The following is an 18,552-nucleotide window of genomic DNA, read 5'->3' as shown; positions in this document are numbered from 1 at the left end:
CTTTCGCATTTATAATATTAGTAGGAAGTATGAATAATTGATAAAAATAAAAACATATTGTGTTTTCAAACTTGCTGGTGCCTGAGAATGTTCGTTCGCGTTTGTACTATTCGCGGTATGCTCGCGTATGATAAGGTTGCTTTTTTATGTCATAGATAGTCGACAAAGGAGCGCCATCTCCCATGAATATTTGGCGATTTTGAAGGATAAGAAAAAGATTGAGGGGAAGAAAGGAAACCACTGGGAAGGAAGGAAAAGGATATGAGCCTCCGGTTCTCCTGTTACTATTTCACGTCGATCTTCTGTGAGGGTTTGGTACATTCTCCGTTGGTGGGAACTGGACCAATTCCTACCGAAGCCAGCTCGACCCCGTAACGAAACACAGTAGCATTGTTATACATATGTTACACCACTGTCTAACTAAGTTCATCAATATATCGGTTATATCTAAGTATCTTTTTATGTGTATAGACAAACAAACAAAAAGAATACACACTAACGTACAAAGATTTCTCCTTAGGCAAGTGGTTAAAAGTAATAACTAAATGAAATTGTAGACTGTCAATTGATGCTGGTTTATTGCTCACTGCATATTTTAGTGAAGTCGATTTATTGATTTTTGTTGTTACCTAAGTATTAAAAATTCAACTCCGCTATGCTATATAGGTCAAGTTAGTTGAACCTAAACCCACTGGACATAATATATAAACAAGCATTGAATATAATACGTTACAAGAGTTAGTTAGAAAGAGAGCAATAAAAGTAATTACCTATATTTTTAAATAAAGTATTGAATGATTGACTTAAGTTAGATATATTACTTTACTTTATGAAATAAGAAGTAAATTTAACATTTAAATAGCCTGACCCTTTTCTGCTAGCAACTCCTTGGTTTTAAAATGTATCATAGCGTATTCTATTAGTCAATCTTCCATTTGATTCCTATTGATGGGTTAACTGATATTTGCGAGAATTTGCAGTAGTTTTAAAAACTCTATAAAATACACACCTCATCTAAGTAATCAAAATATACTGTACACACTTTTCTATAATGGTAAATGGTAAATGCATAAATGCACATATTCTGTGGTCGAGTAAGGAGCTGGGTTCTGACGGACTTACACCGCACCGCCGAGTAACAGTGACCTGAAGAAACTTCTTTGTGTTACATCGCAGCTCTACGTTTGCGGGATATAGGATAGGAATTCGATGGAACGCAATGAAATGAAATGAAATTCTTTATTGCTAATAAGATCAAACAAGCAAGCAGAACATAACATGAAAAGTATTGCAAAAGGCGGCCTTATCGCTAGGTAGCTATCTCTACCAGGCAACCCTTAAAATAGCAGGAAATAAAAAAGAGTGGGTGAGCAACAACAACAACGCATCCGTGAATCCATCAACGATCATAGCCCGTCACTAGACCCAGCGCGACCTAGAACAATATCAGATGGTCGCCGCCTCATTGCCCCGGACAACGAATTATATTTTAAATCCTAATAAATCATTAACAGTAGAATAAATAGCGTTTATAAGTTCACCTTTACTAAAAACTACAATTTATTAATATTCATTACAGAATAATTACCACACTAATGACTCCGTAAAATATTTAAAGAATAAAAAAACATCGACCATGACACGGGATTCTGATCGATTTTTTCTGTTCGTTATATGCTTTTCATAAGTAAGGCATTTGATATCTATTAAACTAAAAATAAAAAGACAGCGATAGATGCGGCGTTTGATATATACAAAAACACATTTGAAGGTAAATCTTATAACATAATGTGTGTGTAAGCAAAATAATGAATTCTAATATTTCACACATATGATGATTGTGTAAAGTGATAAATAAATTAAAGTGACATCTGTTAAAACTTGATAGCAATTGTTGATAGCTATGTAGCTGCTAGCAAAAGGAGTATTCATTTTATGACAACACTTATAAGAAGTACAAGCTGGTAACGTTAGATGGCGCTGAACACTAAAAGTTACAATACGCGATATGCCCACTCTATTTTATTATTAATAAAATTATTACTACTACTAATATATATTTTTACTTACGATAATAAAATATTATTATTTATATTATATTTTAGAACTTAAAGTTCACAACTATAAAAATATACAATTTTTTGTGTGAAAATAAATTCTACAATTTTTTCAAATTTTTTATGTGTAAACGAGTTGTATACATTTGAAACATTAGATTTTTATTTAATGCGGCCCTATTAAAAATAAGCCTGAATAATAATATATAGATGAATATACTTTACAAGCGGCGCGCTTGTGACGAAAATTACAATGCGTGCGCGACTGTGCGTCACACTCTACTCATACTCGTCAATTCGATGTAATTCCGAGCGGTCGTGTCTCTACAGGGCTCATTGTAGTTCGCACGAAAGCCCTAAAGTGTTCCCATTCAAATGTAGCCCATTCGTGTTGCTAACACCAAAAGCCATCATCTACATCTTAAGAGGAAATTCATGAAAATGTAAGTTTGTTTTATTTGCTTTTCTGTTATTGGCAACAAGATTGCACAATTCCGTAGAATAGGGCTTTTCACTGCAAATGTTGATAATAATTTCCAATGCCACGTCAAATAGCATACAATTGTATAGTTTACTGTTTTTTGCACTATTAAAATCTGTTATGCACCACAACTTTCTCTTTGGTAATATGTAGCGTGCGAATTGGGAGGGACAGGATTGTATACAGTCACATAGATTTATATGTAGAGTTTAATTGTTTAATCTGCTACCATGGAACCAATCCTGTCTTTTTTATAATTTCACGGTATGTATTGAATGGAACCAGATTGGGTATCGCTTAGACGTGAGGCACTTGACCCCATTCGGGTTTGTGATCCGAGTGTCCCCACATTTAATAACCACGTGGTCTGGTACGTTTACTGTCTCGCGTAGCAGCCGAAAAATGTATAAATATATATTATTTCACTGGTTCTGAATTTTATGAACAGCATTTTACGATAATTAATGAGACCTCGACATTCTGCCTAACAAAGAGCTGCTATCAACCTTGAGTTAACTTCTCGTTTTATGCAAACATTGTTCGTATTACTAGTTTATCATGGAATTTTATTTCGACGCCTTATTAATCAGAGGTGTTGTCATAGAATATCAATAGAGTGACTACTCAGGGAAGATAAGATATGTACAGGAACGCGAAGAGAATACAATTAGATAGACATAATAAAATCTTTCCATTAACGTACTTTAATGAGCTTCGCCTGTATGTTTATATGTAATTGTCTTCTGTAGACTCGATTTTGAATTACTTTAAACGGAGATTTAATTAAACTTTGTACTTACATTAATCAAGCATTGGTGGCAATAGGTACAATAAATTAATGATCTTATTATCCTGATGAGGATCGTCAGGCTTAAATATTTTCCATATATATACTTTATACATTATACATTCTAGTCTTTATAAGAGGAAGTGAGACAATTTAGTTGACTTTATTATTGTACCTTTATTATCTTTACTTATATTCGTAGTATTTCGACTTAAGTTGATATTAAATAGTTTGTATAATTTAATAATTTAACGATTATCGGTGTGATTTACTTAATATGAGGTCTCTTAAATTTTGTAAAGTTCCTTAACTATTTTATACAAAAGCGCTAAATTTTTTCTGATTTTTTAGATATCTCTCTATATCATATTTCTGTTTGATTTTAAATTGAAAGGTGTTATTGAAATCATCATCTTGTTGTATATAATAATAAACAAATAAAAAAACGTATTTAAAAGCGCAACTTGTAACTTAACATTTTGGCAATCTAGTTAAAAGTGATAGAAATTAATACTTAAAATCTACAAATTTACACATAGCTACTAGACTTTAGGGCATTTTGATTTTTTATCTTAATGAATATGTGATTATGCAATGAAACAGGTTACCATATAGGTTTTATTATATTATGTTTGTTACATAGACATATGTATATGTATATACATACAGCATATGCTTATCTATCCAGTTCAAAAGGCAATGAATAAAATTAACACGTGAATGAGTTTCCTTGTCCTTGCTATGACTCAGTCAATATGGGGACACGTTTTAAAGAAATTATACTATGATAAGTGAGGTATCACTACCTCAATTTTATTATATACACATGTTTAAATTTTATACAAATAAAGATAATAAAGTTACAACCCATTTATTTTATTAAGGAGGCCTTATACATATTGTATATTAAAGCATATAAGTTTAATGTGGAATAGAAAGGAAACAATTAGATATCACTGCATTATTAGACTTAAACAAAATATGACTTTATGATAGGTTTTAATCGATAGGTAGAGTGAAAGTCGATGTCTGTAACGTAGTGATTTATTGAGAAACACATTGATATTCTAGGAACAAAAGTTACGTAAATAATTCAATGGAGGTACCTAGTAATGATAGGTCAGCAGTCAGTATACTCTTCTGTATCTATTTTATAGACAGAAGTGTAGATGGCTCATAGAATATTTGGCATTCAATTCATCATCAAATTTATAGAGTTTTTATTAAAACTTGTTGCATATTTTATATTTCTCGCAATGTCCTATCATTGCGTGATTTTATTTATAACACTTAGCATAATGTTATTTCCTTCTGCTCTTCTCAATCCCTTCCTTATAAGGATACTAAGGGTTTGCGGAGGTATTGAATTTATTGTGCAAAATGTATCAGAATATATGTTAATATGTAGAACTGAATTTAGGATATATCCTAAGATTTTCTAGCGAAGTCTAAGAATTACCGGCTCTGATGGGTAAAAGATATATTACAAGTAATATTTCTTTAAAAAAGGAACAATTCGAGAAAAATAATACTCTTTACAATCGTTTTTTCAAATTATTTGCCATGATTTCATAGAAAACTTAAGATAAGATAGAAAATGTTTTATGATAGTAAAAGTTTTTGTCTCTCTATTTATTAAATTAAAGTGAATTCGTGTGCCTTTCGCTAACCTAATTAAAACATATAAATCAGCATTTGAAGATATAAATTAATGACGAATAACGGTGTCGCGGTTTCAAGCTGACCTAGTTTAATTTAAATAAGTGGTAGATTTTAACAACCAGTAATTAGTTGAATCACTATCATTTAATAAGGTGTTGAAGAGGAATAAAAATTAAAAATATGATCATACACATTAAATTTGTCGTTAGAATGAACATGTGTAGGTATGTAACCCAAAGTAGGTACTTGTATTAGTTTTACTTAATAAATAATGCTATATTTGGCCTACGCCCCGTTTTGGTATCATTATTGCAAAAAAGCTCAATACAATTAGTATTTCATTATCCTTTTATATTTCCAGGTATTACAAATATAACGACTAATTAAATAATTGTCCATTATAAAAGAAACATCACAATTAGCAATGAGCTTGAGGCCCAACAATAAATAACACAGATAGAATAATATTATTTATGACGCAATAGTCACAACAAAATTCCCGCATTTAACCAATAATAATACTAATATACGTATTTAGATGCTATTTAGCAAGTTGAATGGCCAAATGTAGCTCGTGGGCTTATGACGAGGATTCCTAGGAAATATTTGATTATGATATTTGTTAGCATCTACCTATAACTAAAAAATGGCTCGAAGCCATCTTTAATTGAGCTTCTTTCAAGCCTACCTATTACGTTACATTAATATAAGTAGTTATATAATTCATTATAGTGCAGGATTTCTGTACGTAATACGAAATATGATGTCTGTACGTGGATAACGTGGACAAAATCTAAAAAATATAGAAATACGCATTTACTTACTGAAGTGCACTTATACATTCATACAGTTTCTATTCATATCAAGCGAATAATAAAAATGAAATATGATGATTTAAGAACAAACCAATAAAATAAATAATTCTTATGTATTTCAGAGCAAAAAAAGTGTTGGATATGGAAAACCTGATCAGATATTTATTAAGAATCACGTGCGACACGTTTCTGTAAATTTGTAGGTAGATAGATACGTGTTATGCCGAAACTGAAATTGAATTGATAGTGTTTATTTAGCAACTTCGTATTTAATAAATGCTAACTTTTAAATCAGTCGTTTTAAATATTAGGTCTTATTACGCATAACAGTATCTTTAAGACGCACATATGTTTAGTTAAATTTAGAAATTTTCGTTTTTATAGTGAATACTGTGCATCAAACTACTTTTATATAGCAAAGTTGTTCAATTATTCATAGTTCTGCCTATTTTCTTCTTGCGATTTTTGACTGTAGAGTATTTCAAAATATCGCATTAACGATGGACTTTATACCTACTTAGTGCATGTGCGAGTGGTATTCTGTAACGATTAAAAAGGTTCCGCAAATTTGAGACGGTCTACTAAAAAGTGTTTTTTTAAGTCGTCGTTAAGGTCGACCAACATTGGGGTATTAAATATATCAATGGAATATAGCCTATACACTTCACTTTTTAACCATAATTTTTTAAAGGTAAACAAAAATTAAATTGAATTAAAAGAACTTAAAAAATTCATCTTGCGAGCTTTAAATTGTGTTTCCAACTTTTTAGGCCGTAACTAGATGACTAATAAATCATTGATTTTTCGGAATTCCTAAAAAGTTTGTATAATTTTTTTAACGCATTTATTATGTTATAATTGTCTTTCCTCTAACACTTAATCTTAATTCAATTATGATGATTTTTTTCAAATATACGTGTAAAACGAAACAATGCAATAAATTACCATAACCACACACGTGTACAAGTTTTATTCAAGGGAGTCTAATCGTATAAATTACATATAACTTTGTCATATTATTTTATGCCAATAATAACTTACCATTGAATTGTGTATATTGTTTGTCTAATTAAAGGATTTGCTTTCGTCTCAAATTACTCTGTGTCCATAATAATCAATTAGATTCGAATAATTAGATAAAGAAAATAACTAAACAAAAAACTTTCGTGTATAATATCTTTGTGACTTACAATTCTCGAATTTCTTATGTGAACGAATTACAATTTTTATTTATACCGCAATTGTTTGCGAAACAAATGATTCCGAAGAATAAAGCTAATGAATGAAAGTATAATAACAAAGTGCATTGTACGGTCTTAGTTTTTAAACAAGCAATCACTACGAGGCTCAAAGCATCTTAGGGAACTTTCTGATGCTTCATATACGAGAACGCATATATATATATATATATATATATATATATATATATATATATATATATATATATATATATATATATATATTCGGTTTCACTTAGATTGTAAATTTTATAAACCTACAAAGTGATACGTATTTAATGCTTTGGGAGATACGTTTTGTAAAAATTAGAAAAGTAGAAAAAAAAACCGTTAAAGTGTTCGCAAATGTGTTTTGATTTGTCACATCATATTCCGCTTATACCTATAGATTATTTTAGATAGAGAGCGTTGTTAAACATTGTAGCTAAATACAAAATATTCTCTAAATATTCTCACTTATGTATACGCTACCTAACCTGTAGCATCAAATGGCAGGTCACCCGCGCCGCCATTTGAAGCCACAATTAATCCACCATAATCGTTGTACATAATTAGCTGTTAACAACAGATACGTCGCACTGTTGCCATGGTGATTAGGGAATTCATATATTGCGTTTATCAGAAGGTTATTACTTATCTTTGGTTGGCCAGAAGGTTATTACTTATTTTTGATTGGCCATTTTAATGGGGAAATCTTACAGAGGCTGTATATCTATCTACCATGGCCTCTGGGGAAAGGAGCCGTGGGTTATGTCGGATTCCTACCGATTAAAATTCCACGGTGTTCCGTCGGGCCGCTTCATTGAAGGGGTCACGGGGGCTGTTTAATATACATCCGCGATTAGCATACCTCCCTAATAATTAATAACCTTTAATTTTAAAAACATTTCATATAAAATAAATATTACATAATTTCGCACATGCTTTGGAATCTGGCCTGATTTAATTTGTAATTAAAACTGTAATAAAAATTTTACATGCGTACGTTAAAAATGTATAATGCTACTTTGCGTATCTAAATCTAGGTCGAAATATAAAGTAAACATCCACCTAAATGGTAACTATTACACTTGTTACGTCGGCACGGCGGTATGCAAAAGAATGATTAAATAAAAATTTGAACTTGATACAGAGAGCTTTTTGTCTAATACTTATGTACCTGTATGTTCTGACAATATATTTACTTGTGTTTTTCCTTGTTACAGATCGGTCGCGGTCTGAATAAGTGATTCGACCATCGCCACCAGAAAAACATCAGTCCTATCCCGATGGGTTGAGAACGCCGACTCCTTGTGTTTGTGGTCACACCACCGACGCTGTAAGTCTTTTTTTATACGAGATTTTATAATTATATATTCTGTTTTGATAGATAAGTGTGAAGTGAAGTAGTAAAGTATACGTATAACAGATTGGCAATACGTACTTTAAGCCAATGAATCAATACACTGAAAAATATGGTGACTACTTATCTATCTATACTGTCTTTTGGACCTACATTTTTAAATAAAATTAATAGTTTTTTTTATTTTTGAGAACTTCACAGCTTACAATATGATTAACTTAATTCAATTATTTTTACAATATAATCATTACGAGTTACACAATTCCTATTTATATGCCTGTATTGGAATTTACATATTCTTGGATATCTTAAACAGTACTATAATATATAGTCCATTCCCTCTTTCCAGTAGTAAATCCTTTCCTTATTCGTCACCCCTTAAAAGCGGACACCGCATTCGCAGAGAATTAACCACTGCTAATGTTCAGGGGCGGTGGTGATAAATAAGTAGGAACAAAATATTTGTAAATTATTTTTTATCACTTTAATCGATGTTCCAATAACATCAAAGACCTTTACGCCATCAATTAATGGCCTCTACTCGCATTGAACACGCATCAAGATACGGAATTGTTTACAATAATTGTACTAATTAAGTCTGGACTTGTCGAGAGTTCGTCGAACTTTGTTCCATTCACTGCATCGGCACACACCATGCAAATGTCACGTATTGTTGCAAAAATATAATGAACTTTCATCCTTTTTAATAATAATAATAATAATAATAAAACACTTTATTGCACACACAAAAACAAAATAAAAACAATAAATATTCAAAATAAATAAAACGCGGTACAAATAGGCGGCCTTATCGCTAAGAAGCGATGTCTTCCAGGCAACCTGTGGGTTTAGGAAAAGTTTGAAGAAAAAAGGGAAAAAAAGAAAGAGAAAGATTTGGAATGTAGAAGGAGCATAGCAATAGCATTATAAAAGGTGCAAACGAAAGTTAAAAATGCAAATACACACACACATAATTATATACATACGAATATACATAAAGGAAAAAGATGAAGAAAAAAATATATATATAATAAATAAAAGTAAGTAAGGTAAGAGAAAATGAAATAGATACAAATTAATTGTTGTGAAGAAAATGTTGTTATTTTTTATTCGCTAATATATATAAATCAAGTTTTTGTCCACACTAACGTCCGACTAATATATAATTTTTGTGTTAAATCGTCTTGGTAATTAGTAATTGTGGGTTTTTATACCCACAATTTCGATAAAAATTATGGATAAAAGATATCCTAATTAATAAACATTCTTTACGTATTATGGTAACATTTTCACAAGCAGACAACTCGCTTATTGAAGAAGTATGTTTTCCGAAGGAAATTGAAGTGGCCTTGTTGTTTATGATTGCTTTGTAGTCAATTGTTTACTGATTTGCGTATGCTACGTACTTGTTTGTTGATTTATATTAACAACACTTATAACCTGAAGATTATATTTACAACTAGGGGAACGGACAGTAAGGGCAATGAACTATGGACATTCCCTATGCGTTCAATGCACCATGCGAACGCATGTTTACCATTTTTATATCAGGATCAATTTGTTGACCGTGGTTAAAATTGGACAGAGTAAGGGTATTAAACATAGCTAATTGTTATCGTCATACTGAAGCATGTATATTTAAATTAATTGTTATAATCGTATACACACATCCAATATCTCTTAGTATGTAAAGTTATACATATTAAAATGTAAATAGTTTTAAATAATTATCGTAAAAAAACTAAAGAACACGCTTGATAGAGTAAGCTAAATTGTCCCACTTGCTCTTATATAAAGTGCATGTAAAGATTTTGATTAGGATAATATCATAAACTGATTAAATTATTGTATTGTCAGCGATGCTTGATACAAATTTACAGGAGATTCAAAAGGGATTTTTTTCCGTCTGTCATTCATCAGGTACTTTTAAATTAATTTTAAATGTTCCGTACCTTTTAGAAGTTGTCCTTAGTATTGTCTCCTAATAGTATCACAAAACAAGAATGCAAGGAATGTCGGTATGTGCCTACCTGCTCAGACAACTGGCTGCAGTGTGCAGACCCGCTGAAAGACGACATTCAAACGTCTTTTTTGTTCAAATATTTGTGGTCACACCCACGAAATAAATTACGAATATTTGACATTTTGCAGCATGTATCAGTACAACAGACATTATCCATTTATTTATACTCTGTAAACTTTAACAGTTTTGTAGTATTTACCATTAAATGTGTTATTAAAAATTAAATATTAAATTACTACGTAAAATACTACTAATAATTTAGAACTCCTTTTTTATTATTTTTGGGGAATCGTAATAATGATGAAATATATGAATGAAATATAATGCTACGGGCATTCTTCGACAGAATTAACGTATCTTTTTCAAAACTTATCATGTACAGAATAATGGAGAGGTAAATGCGAAATAAACTCCATATTTCTATCTGTCTGTCTTGATTCCTAAACTGAATTGATTTGGATGAAATTCCATACAAATACTTCCATTCGGAAGAAGGGGTATCTGGAAGTCTAAGTATTTCATAGCTTATAGTACCTATATGTATATGAAGCGATATAACAACTTTCACTCAGATGCTATTAGTGCTAAGCCTTTCACCTAGTCATACTTTAGACAACTAAAAATAAATAATGCTCATGTCTCCTTCTATTGCTATCTATAAAAGAGGGACAAAAACCTTTAATTATGTGAAACAATGTCCTGTTAAGAATTTTATATTCAAATACACAACGTCAATGAACTAGAAGATAAAGTTGATGCTTGCTGATGAAATATATAATATCCTTAAAGAGGCAAAGAATATGTACTTGATATAGTAACATAAAATCATCTAATGTAATATACTATTTATTTTTGATCCTTAATTTTTAGAAAAAGCTGGAAGAAGCATAGTTGAAAGTAAATGTACTATTTTGATGTCATATAATGATATGTAATCGTAATTAATTATCGGTATGTCATATTGGAAATATCATAATAGAAAGTTTTTCTACAAATAGAGAATATTGATACAAAATATTAAAGGTCAAATATTGTAGTTCTTTGGCGTGGCCTTCCCTGTGTTCTGATGTTGAGATTATTTTTTAAAATTCTCTCTTTTAGCAGATTTTCCTGGATTTATAAATATTGAACTGTATGTTGCTTTAACATTTTTTTATTACCTTATGAAAAGCTATTGCTAAATTTATTGTATGCAAAACAAAAACATACGTATTCTTTAACAATCACCATAATACCTATAGACAATTTTTACCGCCCACCACCAAGCCCTATAGTTGTGTTCTAATAAACTAACAAATGTTTATCCGTAAAAAAATATATTTATGGGTATTTTTTCTAGTGAGCTGCTAATTTCTTCAGTAGGTAAAATATCGTATTTAAATAATGATTGCATTTTTTTTTGAGTATACGCTGTGATTGCTGGCTGTTATCGTATGATAAAACAAAACATTAAATAATCACAGATAAAAAATAATTATTTAGATGCTTTTAGGATAATTTTGTGCTAATTTCTTTGCATTTGTATTTGCTTTGAATGCAAAATTTAGGTTTTCCAGGATATCACTGTAAATTCTGCTATAGGATTTTAAATATCGATATAAGACATAAAATCTCATAACCAATCTCGGTGTTTGGGCCTTCTTAAGGGGTCTTAATCAAAACTAAATATGTCATTAGTTGTGTAAAGACTTAAATAGATACGAAATACACATTTAGAGCAATAAATATCTATGTTTGATCGTGTAATGGAATGAAGAACCGCAATTAGTACGTATAGAGAATAAAGCAGCATTTTTCGTACATGTCCATATTTTGTTGTAAATGTAAATTTTAAAATGCTTAACTTAATAAACTCCTAATATTACTTAAAGTAGAATAACAGAGGGAGTTAAGTTGTTTACAAGGCATTCTAAATTGCAATAAAAATTGGGAAGTATTCTGATATTCATCCAATCAAAATAATATTATGTTTATGAATTTTTGAAAGACATATTTTATGTCGTGTTTTGGTTTGGCTTGGTAATTAATTATTAGTACTAAATACAAAGTAATCATTATAGTTATTTGAAGTAAGTATAAATACTATTAATATACTGTATTTTATATTATGATGAACTAGACGAACGTCAGAGCTTAAGTGCCAATACACCACTAAACTTATCTGCTAGAAATAGTCCTTACTCACGCAGACAACATTCATAGAGTTCGGTTGATTTATAGATTCATATTTATTCTATTGACGTAAGTAAAAGGAAGGTACAATATCCTTGTTCAAACAGTCAGCATAATATATGAATCGTCAAATGAATTTTTAGTTATTTGCACATAAAGTCTTCATGACGTGTTTATCTCAATACTTTGATACACTTTAATTACACTTCGAATATATTTATGTAATTTACAGATTTCGTAATATTTGCTATGCTGAGTTGCGATGTAACGTATTTTTCTGAGAGTTATAAGATTTATATAGCAATTTGTTTCAACATTAGTTTAGTAATTTTGTATTTAACCCATCTATTTATAAGTTAATAAATTAGGCATTTCTAAAACCAGAACTTTGTGAGATGTGTTTTAAGTCTGCGGCGATTTTTTAAGACGCAGATAGATGGTTTGTTTTATAAATATTATGTTATTTACGTTTGCGTGCAAATTCGTCAATAATATTTCCACATTAAATAAATACAGGCATATGCTCGTCAAAAATATATTTTACATGAGAACATCATCATAAAATTCCTAACAGCAAATGGTCTGGCTCGATTCAGTATTGATTTACTTGAGATATGTTTACGTATTCGGCGGACGTCCTTTTGAAATTTCGTATTCGATATTAATAAGACAAATCGACTAGTTGTTACAATTCACGTTTTTAGAGAACTGACGCTCGAATACTCTTCGTGTTTGTAATAAATCTCCACATACAAGACGCACAGCTTCGAAGAAACAGTTGAACTTATTAAATTGTAGCTCGCGTAACATCACCAACAAAATTTGAAAAAAATTACAAACTGCATAGTTAGTGTTGTTCGAGATAGTAATAAGCCATGACGAGTAACTGAAAACCCAACATATTTACGTCATAAAGGCTATATCTCAGGTAAGGAAGAAACTTATGATTTTATTTGTGTTTTACACTTTGTAGAGTATTCACGATATTCATAAGACACCTGTAAAAACAGTCTTTTTATGTAGATACATATTATATGATTGTGAAAAGTTTAAGTCTTTGTTCTGTAAGATATTTTAATAAATAAATTGCCTTTAATTTAAAACTATCCAAGCAGTCCAATTAGCATCATCTTTATTATCGTTCTTTTTCGGAATGAAATGTTTAAATGATTTAGGATATTGTTTTTCTTTAAGCTTATAATTCTCTAAACATTGAATATCGTTTATGCCATTTGAAGTACAATTGTACTTCAAATAAACTATAGGCCAACACTCGCGCTAGCGTCGCGGTCGCCCGGATGGACGTAGGCAGGTATATAAAGAAGATTGCTCTTTTATAATGTGCAAACGTTTATATCTAATGTTGTGGGTGTTGTAAACACGCTTTATCTTATAGGTGTATCAATAAATCTATCCAAAATCCTCCTATTTAATTGATACGTATTGATACGTGATTAACTCCATATATCGAGTGCAACGAATGGTTTAATTTGCTGAAGTTTTTTAATCGGACATTACTTGCCTGCACCAAAACAACCTTTTAACGAAAAGGACTCATTCTTAAATTTTATTTATATATTTTATTGATGATTTTTGCTTACTATAAAATGACATATGCACTTGAGTTTCAATGACATAATGTAAGACTAGGAAGTGTGTATACTGAGTAATATGAGTTGTGTGGCCCAGTTACCATGGCGCTTACACTTTGCTCGTGTCATCATAAGCCGCTCAGATTACTTGCTACGGTCATTATCTTTATCTACTTATGATGATGATTCATTAATTTGAAACGCTTCTCCATTTTATATACAATTTGGCATCATTTAAGTTTTTATTATTTAGGATTTTAGCTATTTTTTTTAATCACATACACATCTATTATAATAAGTTAAGGAAAAATGTAACTTTTCGATGAGTTGTTATTCCAATAACTTAATAGTCATGTGCTTTTGGGGCTGACTTGCCAAACATCGATTTTAAGAATATAGACCATGTTCCATGTCCAATCATTTGAAATATATTATAAAATCGCTTTATAGTCAGGTACTAATGTTTGTTATAAATCAACACATTTATTTAAACAAAAATAAGAAATATGACAAATATCTATGTTTTGTCCTTTAAAAACAAACAAATGCTTACCTATAGCAATTTAGTATTATATTATCGGTGCTACAGATCACTAGTACACTTGCACTCGTCACTTGCTTACCAATATGTTAGGTTGAAAGATTGTTTATTTAGCAATGTGAAGTAGGTAGGCATATAGTATTTCTGTAATCTTTGAAATAACTTAAAAAAAGCTTTTAAATGTGTTTGTTTTTGTGAGTTTTTCAACAATAAGTATTTAGTTAACTTTTAGCGTAAAGCGTACCTGTATATCAGTTTTTTATTTTGGTATTATACTTATACACAATATAATAGGTAAGTACTATACGTGATGTATGAACAATAAAACATACGATAGAACACGTTCAACAAAATCATATCTGCTATAAATGTAAGCTTATAAACATTAACTCTGTTTACTATAATCTATATTGTTACCGATCATAAAGGTAACACAAAAGAAAGATTTGCCGATGAGAGTACGGTATCTTAACATAACGTAAATGTTAATTGTTATGACATGCATTGAACCAAATATTGTCCTATTTCGAAATTAGGTATAAACTTTTCTATGAAAATTACAATGTTTCAGTTTTATTTTTACAACCTGAATATTAAATAAAGCTGAATCATATTTTATATTTTGAAATAAAGAATTTAAGCCATTGAAATAACAAAATCGCATATAACCTAATCTCTTGCTCTTTTTGTTTACGAAACCTTTGAAAACTTATAAAAGGAAAAGTAGTCCATTTATCTTAAGTCAGTACTTTGTGAATTTATAATAATTTATTACTGTATCTGAATCATGAACTCAAAGTAGGTTCCACAAATCCTCTTAAATCGGTCAACAATGTACCAAGTAAAATAAAACAGATATCCAAAAATAAGTATCTAACTAGCAAAAAGAACATTATATTATTATACCACTTATTCATTCTATTCTTGGGAACCCGAATATAAAATTTAACCCTGTAATGTACTTTTTGGCATATCACCAAAAGCTACCATTTTTAGAATAATGTGTTGTGTGCAAAAGCGACATTAGGTAAATGCCTGCCTACCTGGATTGTTTTACTTTAAAGTACACAGCATCTGCCGCATTATGAGAGTTATCGTAATAGATTTTCTCGTAGAATCACATTGACCTTCACGGTGCTTTGTTATTATTATTTATAGATACGGAAGATGCATTTATCTCGTGGTATGAAGTTTAAGGCCTTTTTATTGCTATACTTATTTGCTCTGCGTACATTAACTTTGTCGATTCTTATTTACATTGACGAGACTAGAGAGTAGACACAGCTACTGCGGATGTCCTGACAAATTAATTATATAAATCTATTAATAAAAGCATTAAATTTCCTACTTAATAGAAATGCCATTTTCCTTATAATATATTTTTTGAAAGAAAGAAACAATTCAATTCTTATTCGGTCTCAATAAACTTGTGTAGAATATTAAAAAATATGTTTTATATAAAAGCAAAGCATTAACTTTAGAATAATATCAATATACTTCCCAACCCATGTTTATTGAACAAATAAATTTAAATGGATCATAAATTCAAGATTTGGCGAGCTCCCACAGCTACTTACAGCAAGTAAACCCTTGTCTTCGTGTATAAACTGAGGATTGAAAGTATCTGGTTGGCAGAAGTATGTTTATCATTAGGCGATTGTTCGAGCCGATCCACGTGTAGCAGTAAAGTGTATGATTTCAGTTATTGCCAGCTATAGGCTTTTCTACTCCTTGCCAATAGCTCATAGTATATACTAAGTCCGCTCTAGACTAGCCGTGTCCATCAAACTGTTATAGTGAGCTCGTTGTTGAAAATGTCAATATATTTTTATGTATCTTTAAGGTAAGATCCCACACGCGAGAAATCTTATTACATTAATTATCTATTTTTTAATTTTTTTAAAAAGAAATATTGTTTTTTATTTTGAAAGTTTGTTTTCATTTGCTGCGATGGGCCTTAAATTAAAATTATAACATTTTATTTTATTCTAGAATTATTATAATTATTATATTATAAATTCTAGGAAGTTATTCTAATTACATTTCTACAATGACTGATACGAAAGCATTAGGATAGGTACTGCATTTATTTACGTGTTTATATATTTAATACTAGTTGTAGAGATATAGGCAAAGATAAAACAAGAGCGCAAACCTTAAACATTAGAGTATCTTTTATTGATACTATGATAAGACTGTCAAGCGACTACTGTACCCAGCTTACAATAATTAGTTAGTGTTTGCTACATCATTCGAACAAAACATTTGTAGGTGTATCGCATCTTATACATATTCTTTAAATAGTCTCTCAAGGCTTTATAAAAGTTTTACTACGGGTTTGTTTTGGCCTTTCAATGTCATAGTGTACTCGTCTCGTACTTCAGTCATGAATATAGATTGATGATAATTTGGATACCGGCAATTCAAATTATAGTATAATTGAAGGTGAGACGGTTTATATATATTTAAAGTGAAAATAAATATAAAACTTATTTACATAAGGCCCAATCATAAACTGTTATTTAGTTTTACGATCTTTAAATACAAACATAAGTCCATACGGTGCTGTGTTATTTTCCATATGTGACTGAAAGATAATTGAGTCGTCATCACGTCATCTAATATTATCATTTATCATATTGAATTGTGAAGGCAAGAAGCAACACGTTTACTATTCAATCTTCTTTTTCGTTCTGTTATGATTCTGCGTAACTTTTCAACTTACAAGGTTATTAATTTGCAAGTATGAGTAGCACGGAAGTTAATGTAACCGGAAAGTATCCTGCGTATGGTATACATTTTAATGACGACTGGTTTTTTAATGTCTTGAGTTGTGTGATGCTTTCCAAATCATATGAAGAACAATTTTTATATAATACCATTTTCATTATATACAATAAAAATGTTTATTAACTTCGTTAACTAACGTTTTGTAGTTTCGTTATAAATATTTGTTTTATATCTAGAACTTTATTGTGTGTTCTTATTTAGTTCTCTACGCAACACATATATAAATCCATTCCATTCAATCTCTTGTTATTCATATTTTTACCGATTGTAAGCAGTATTTGAATAGAAGTAGCTTAAAATAGCATTTTTTTTTTGTTGCAGGGTATAAGAAAAAGTGTTTAAGAGAAACGTGTGAAAGCACAAAACAAATCACAAGCATATCAAATGCAGGTTCCGCAACCAACCGGCGGAGAGAAGGAACCGTGAAAACGCGTCATTATAACATCTTTGATGGTCGCTCTCCCATTGGAGAAAATTGTCTACACGCACTGTCACTTCATTGTTATTAAATTCCTAAATATCTTCTTCATTTTATAATCTATCGTTTATTATATCATAATGAGCAAAATTCTTAAAGTGGTCGGCGCCTCCTGGTTGCAAACCAAAATTAGTTCCTATATCTTGGGGTTTCTAGGAATCCTCGCTATTCTGGCTCTATTTGTTGGACAAATCGAAAGGTATTCATTATGAAAATTTTATAAATACCAATAATGCTTAATCTTACCTACTTAAATAGTAATATTTATAACATTTATGACAATATTTATTTTAGAATTCAAGAAGACGGGAACTACGCAGCTACAGTTTTTTATTCAGAGAAGACGGGATATAGTATCGAATACTGGGGGCAAAGTAACGACCTCAGTGACATTCCACGAGGAGTCGCCAGAGGTCATTTCAGAGGCGACATAGACACTACAGGGTAAATATTTTAATTAAAAAAATGATTTGTTAATACAATATACGTATTATCGGTCGCGTACGCGCCGCTGCGTCAACCGGTTTTGTTGTGCATAACCTATTTCTCGTGCAATAACTACCCGACAATGTCA

The 18,552-nt window shown here is 30.5% G+C and overlaps 1 protein-coding gene across 1 annotated transcript in view; it reads left to right on the top strand.

The window, feature by feature from the left end:
* Window positions 1-2,329: 2,329 nt before the first annotated feature.
* Window positions 2,330-18,552, top strand: part of LOC119830705 (putative phospholipase B-like lamina ancestor) — a 22,224-nt gene continuing 6,001 nt past the window's right edge. Inside the window, exons 1-4 of the mRNA XM_038353810.1 lie at window positions 2,330-2,500; window positions 8,246-8,358; window positions 17,822-18,177; window positions 18,273-18,422. Of these exons, the coding sequence (XP_038209738.1) occupies window positions 18,059-18,177; window positions 18,273-18,422 (269 nt within the window). The 5' untranslated portion in view covers window positions 2,330-2,500; window positions 8,246-8,358; window positions 17,822-18,058. The remainder of the gene's footprint in view (window positions 2,501-8,245; window positions 8,359-17,821; window positions 18,178-18,272; window positions 18,423-18,552) is intronic.

Source organism: Zerene cesonia, chromosome 12 (assembly GCF_012273895.1).
Source record: "Zerene cesonia ecotype Mississippi chromosome 12, Zerene_cesonia_1.1, whole genome shotgun sequence".
Classification (NCBI taxonomy): Eukaryota; Metazoa; Arthropoda; class Insecta; order Lepidoptera; family Pieridae; genus Zerene; species Zerene cesonia.
This window is presented reverse-complemented; position numbering and strand designations above follow the sequence as displayed.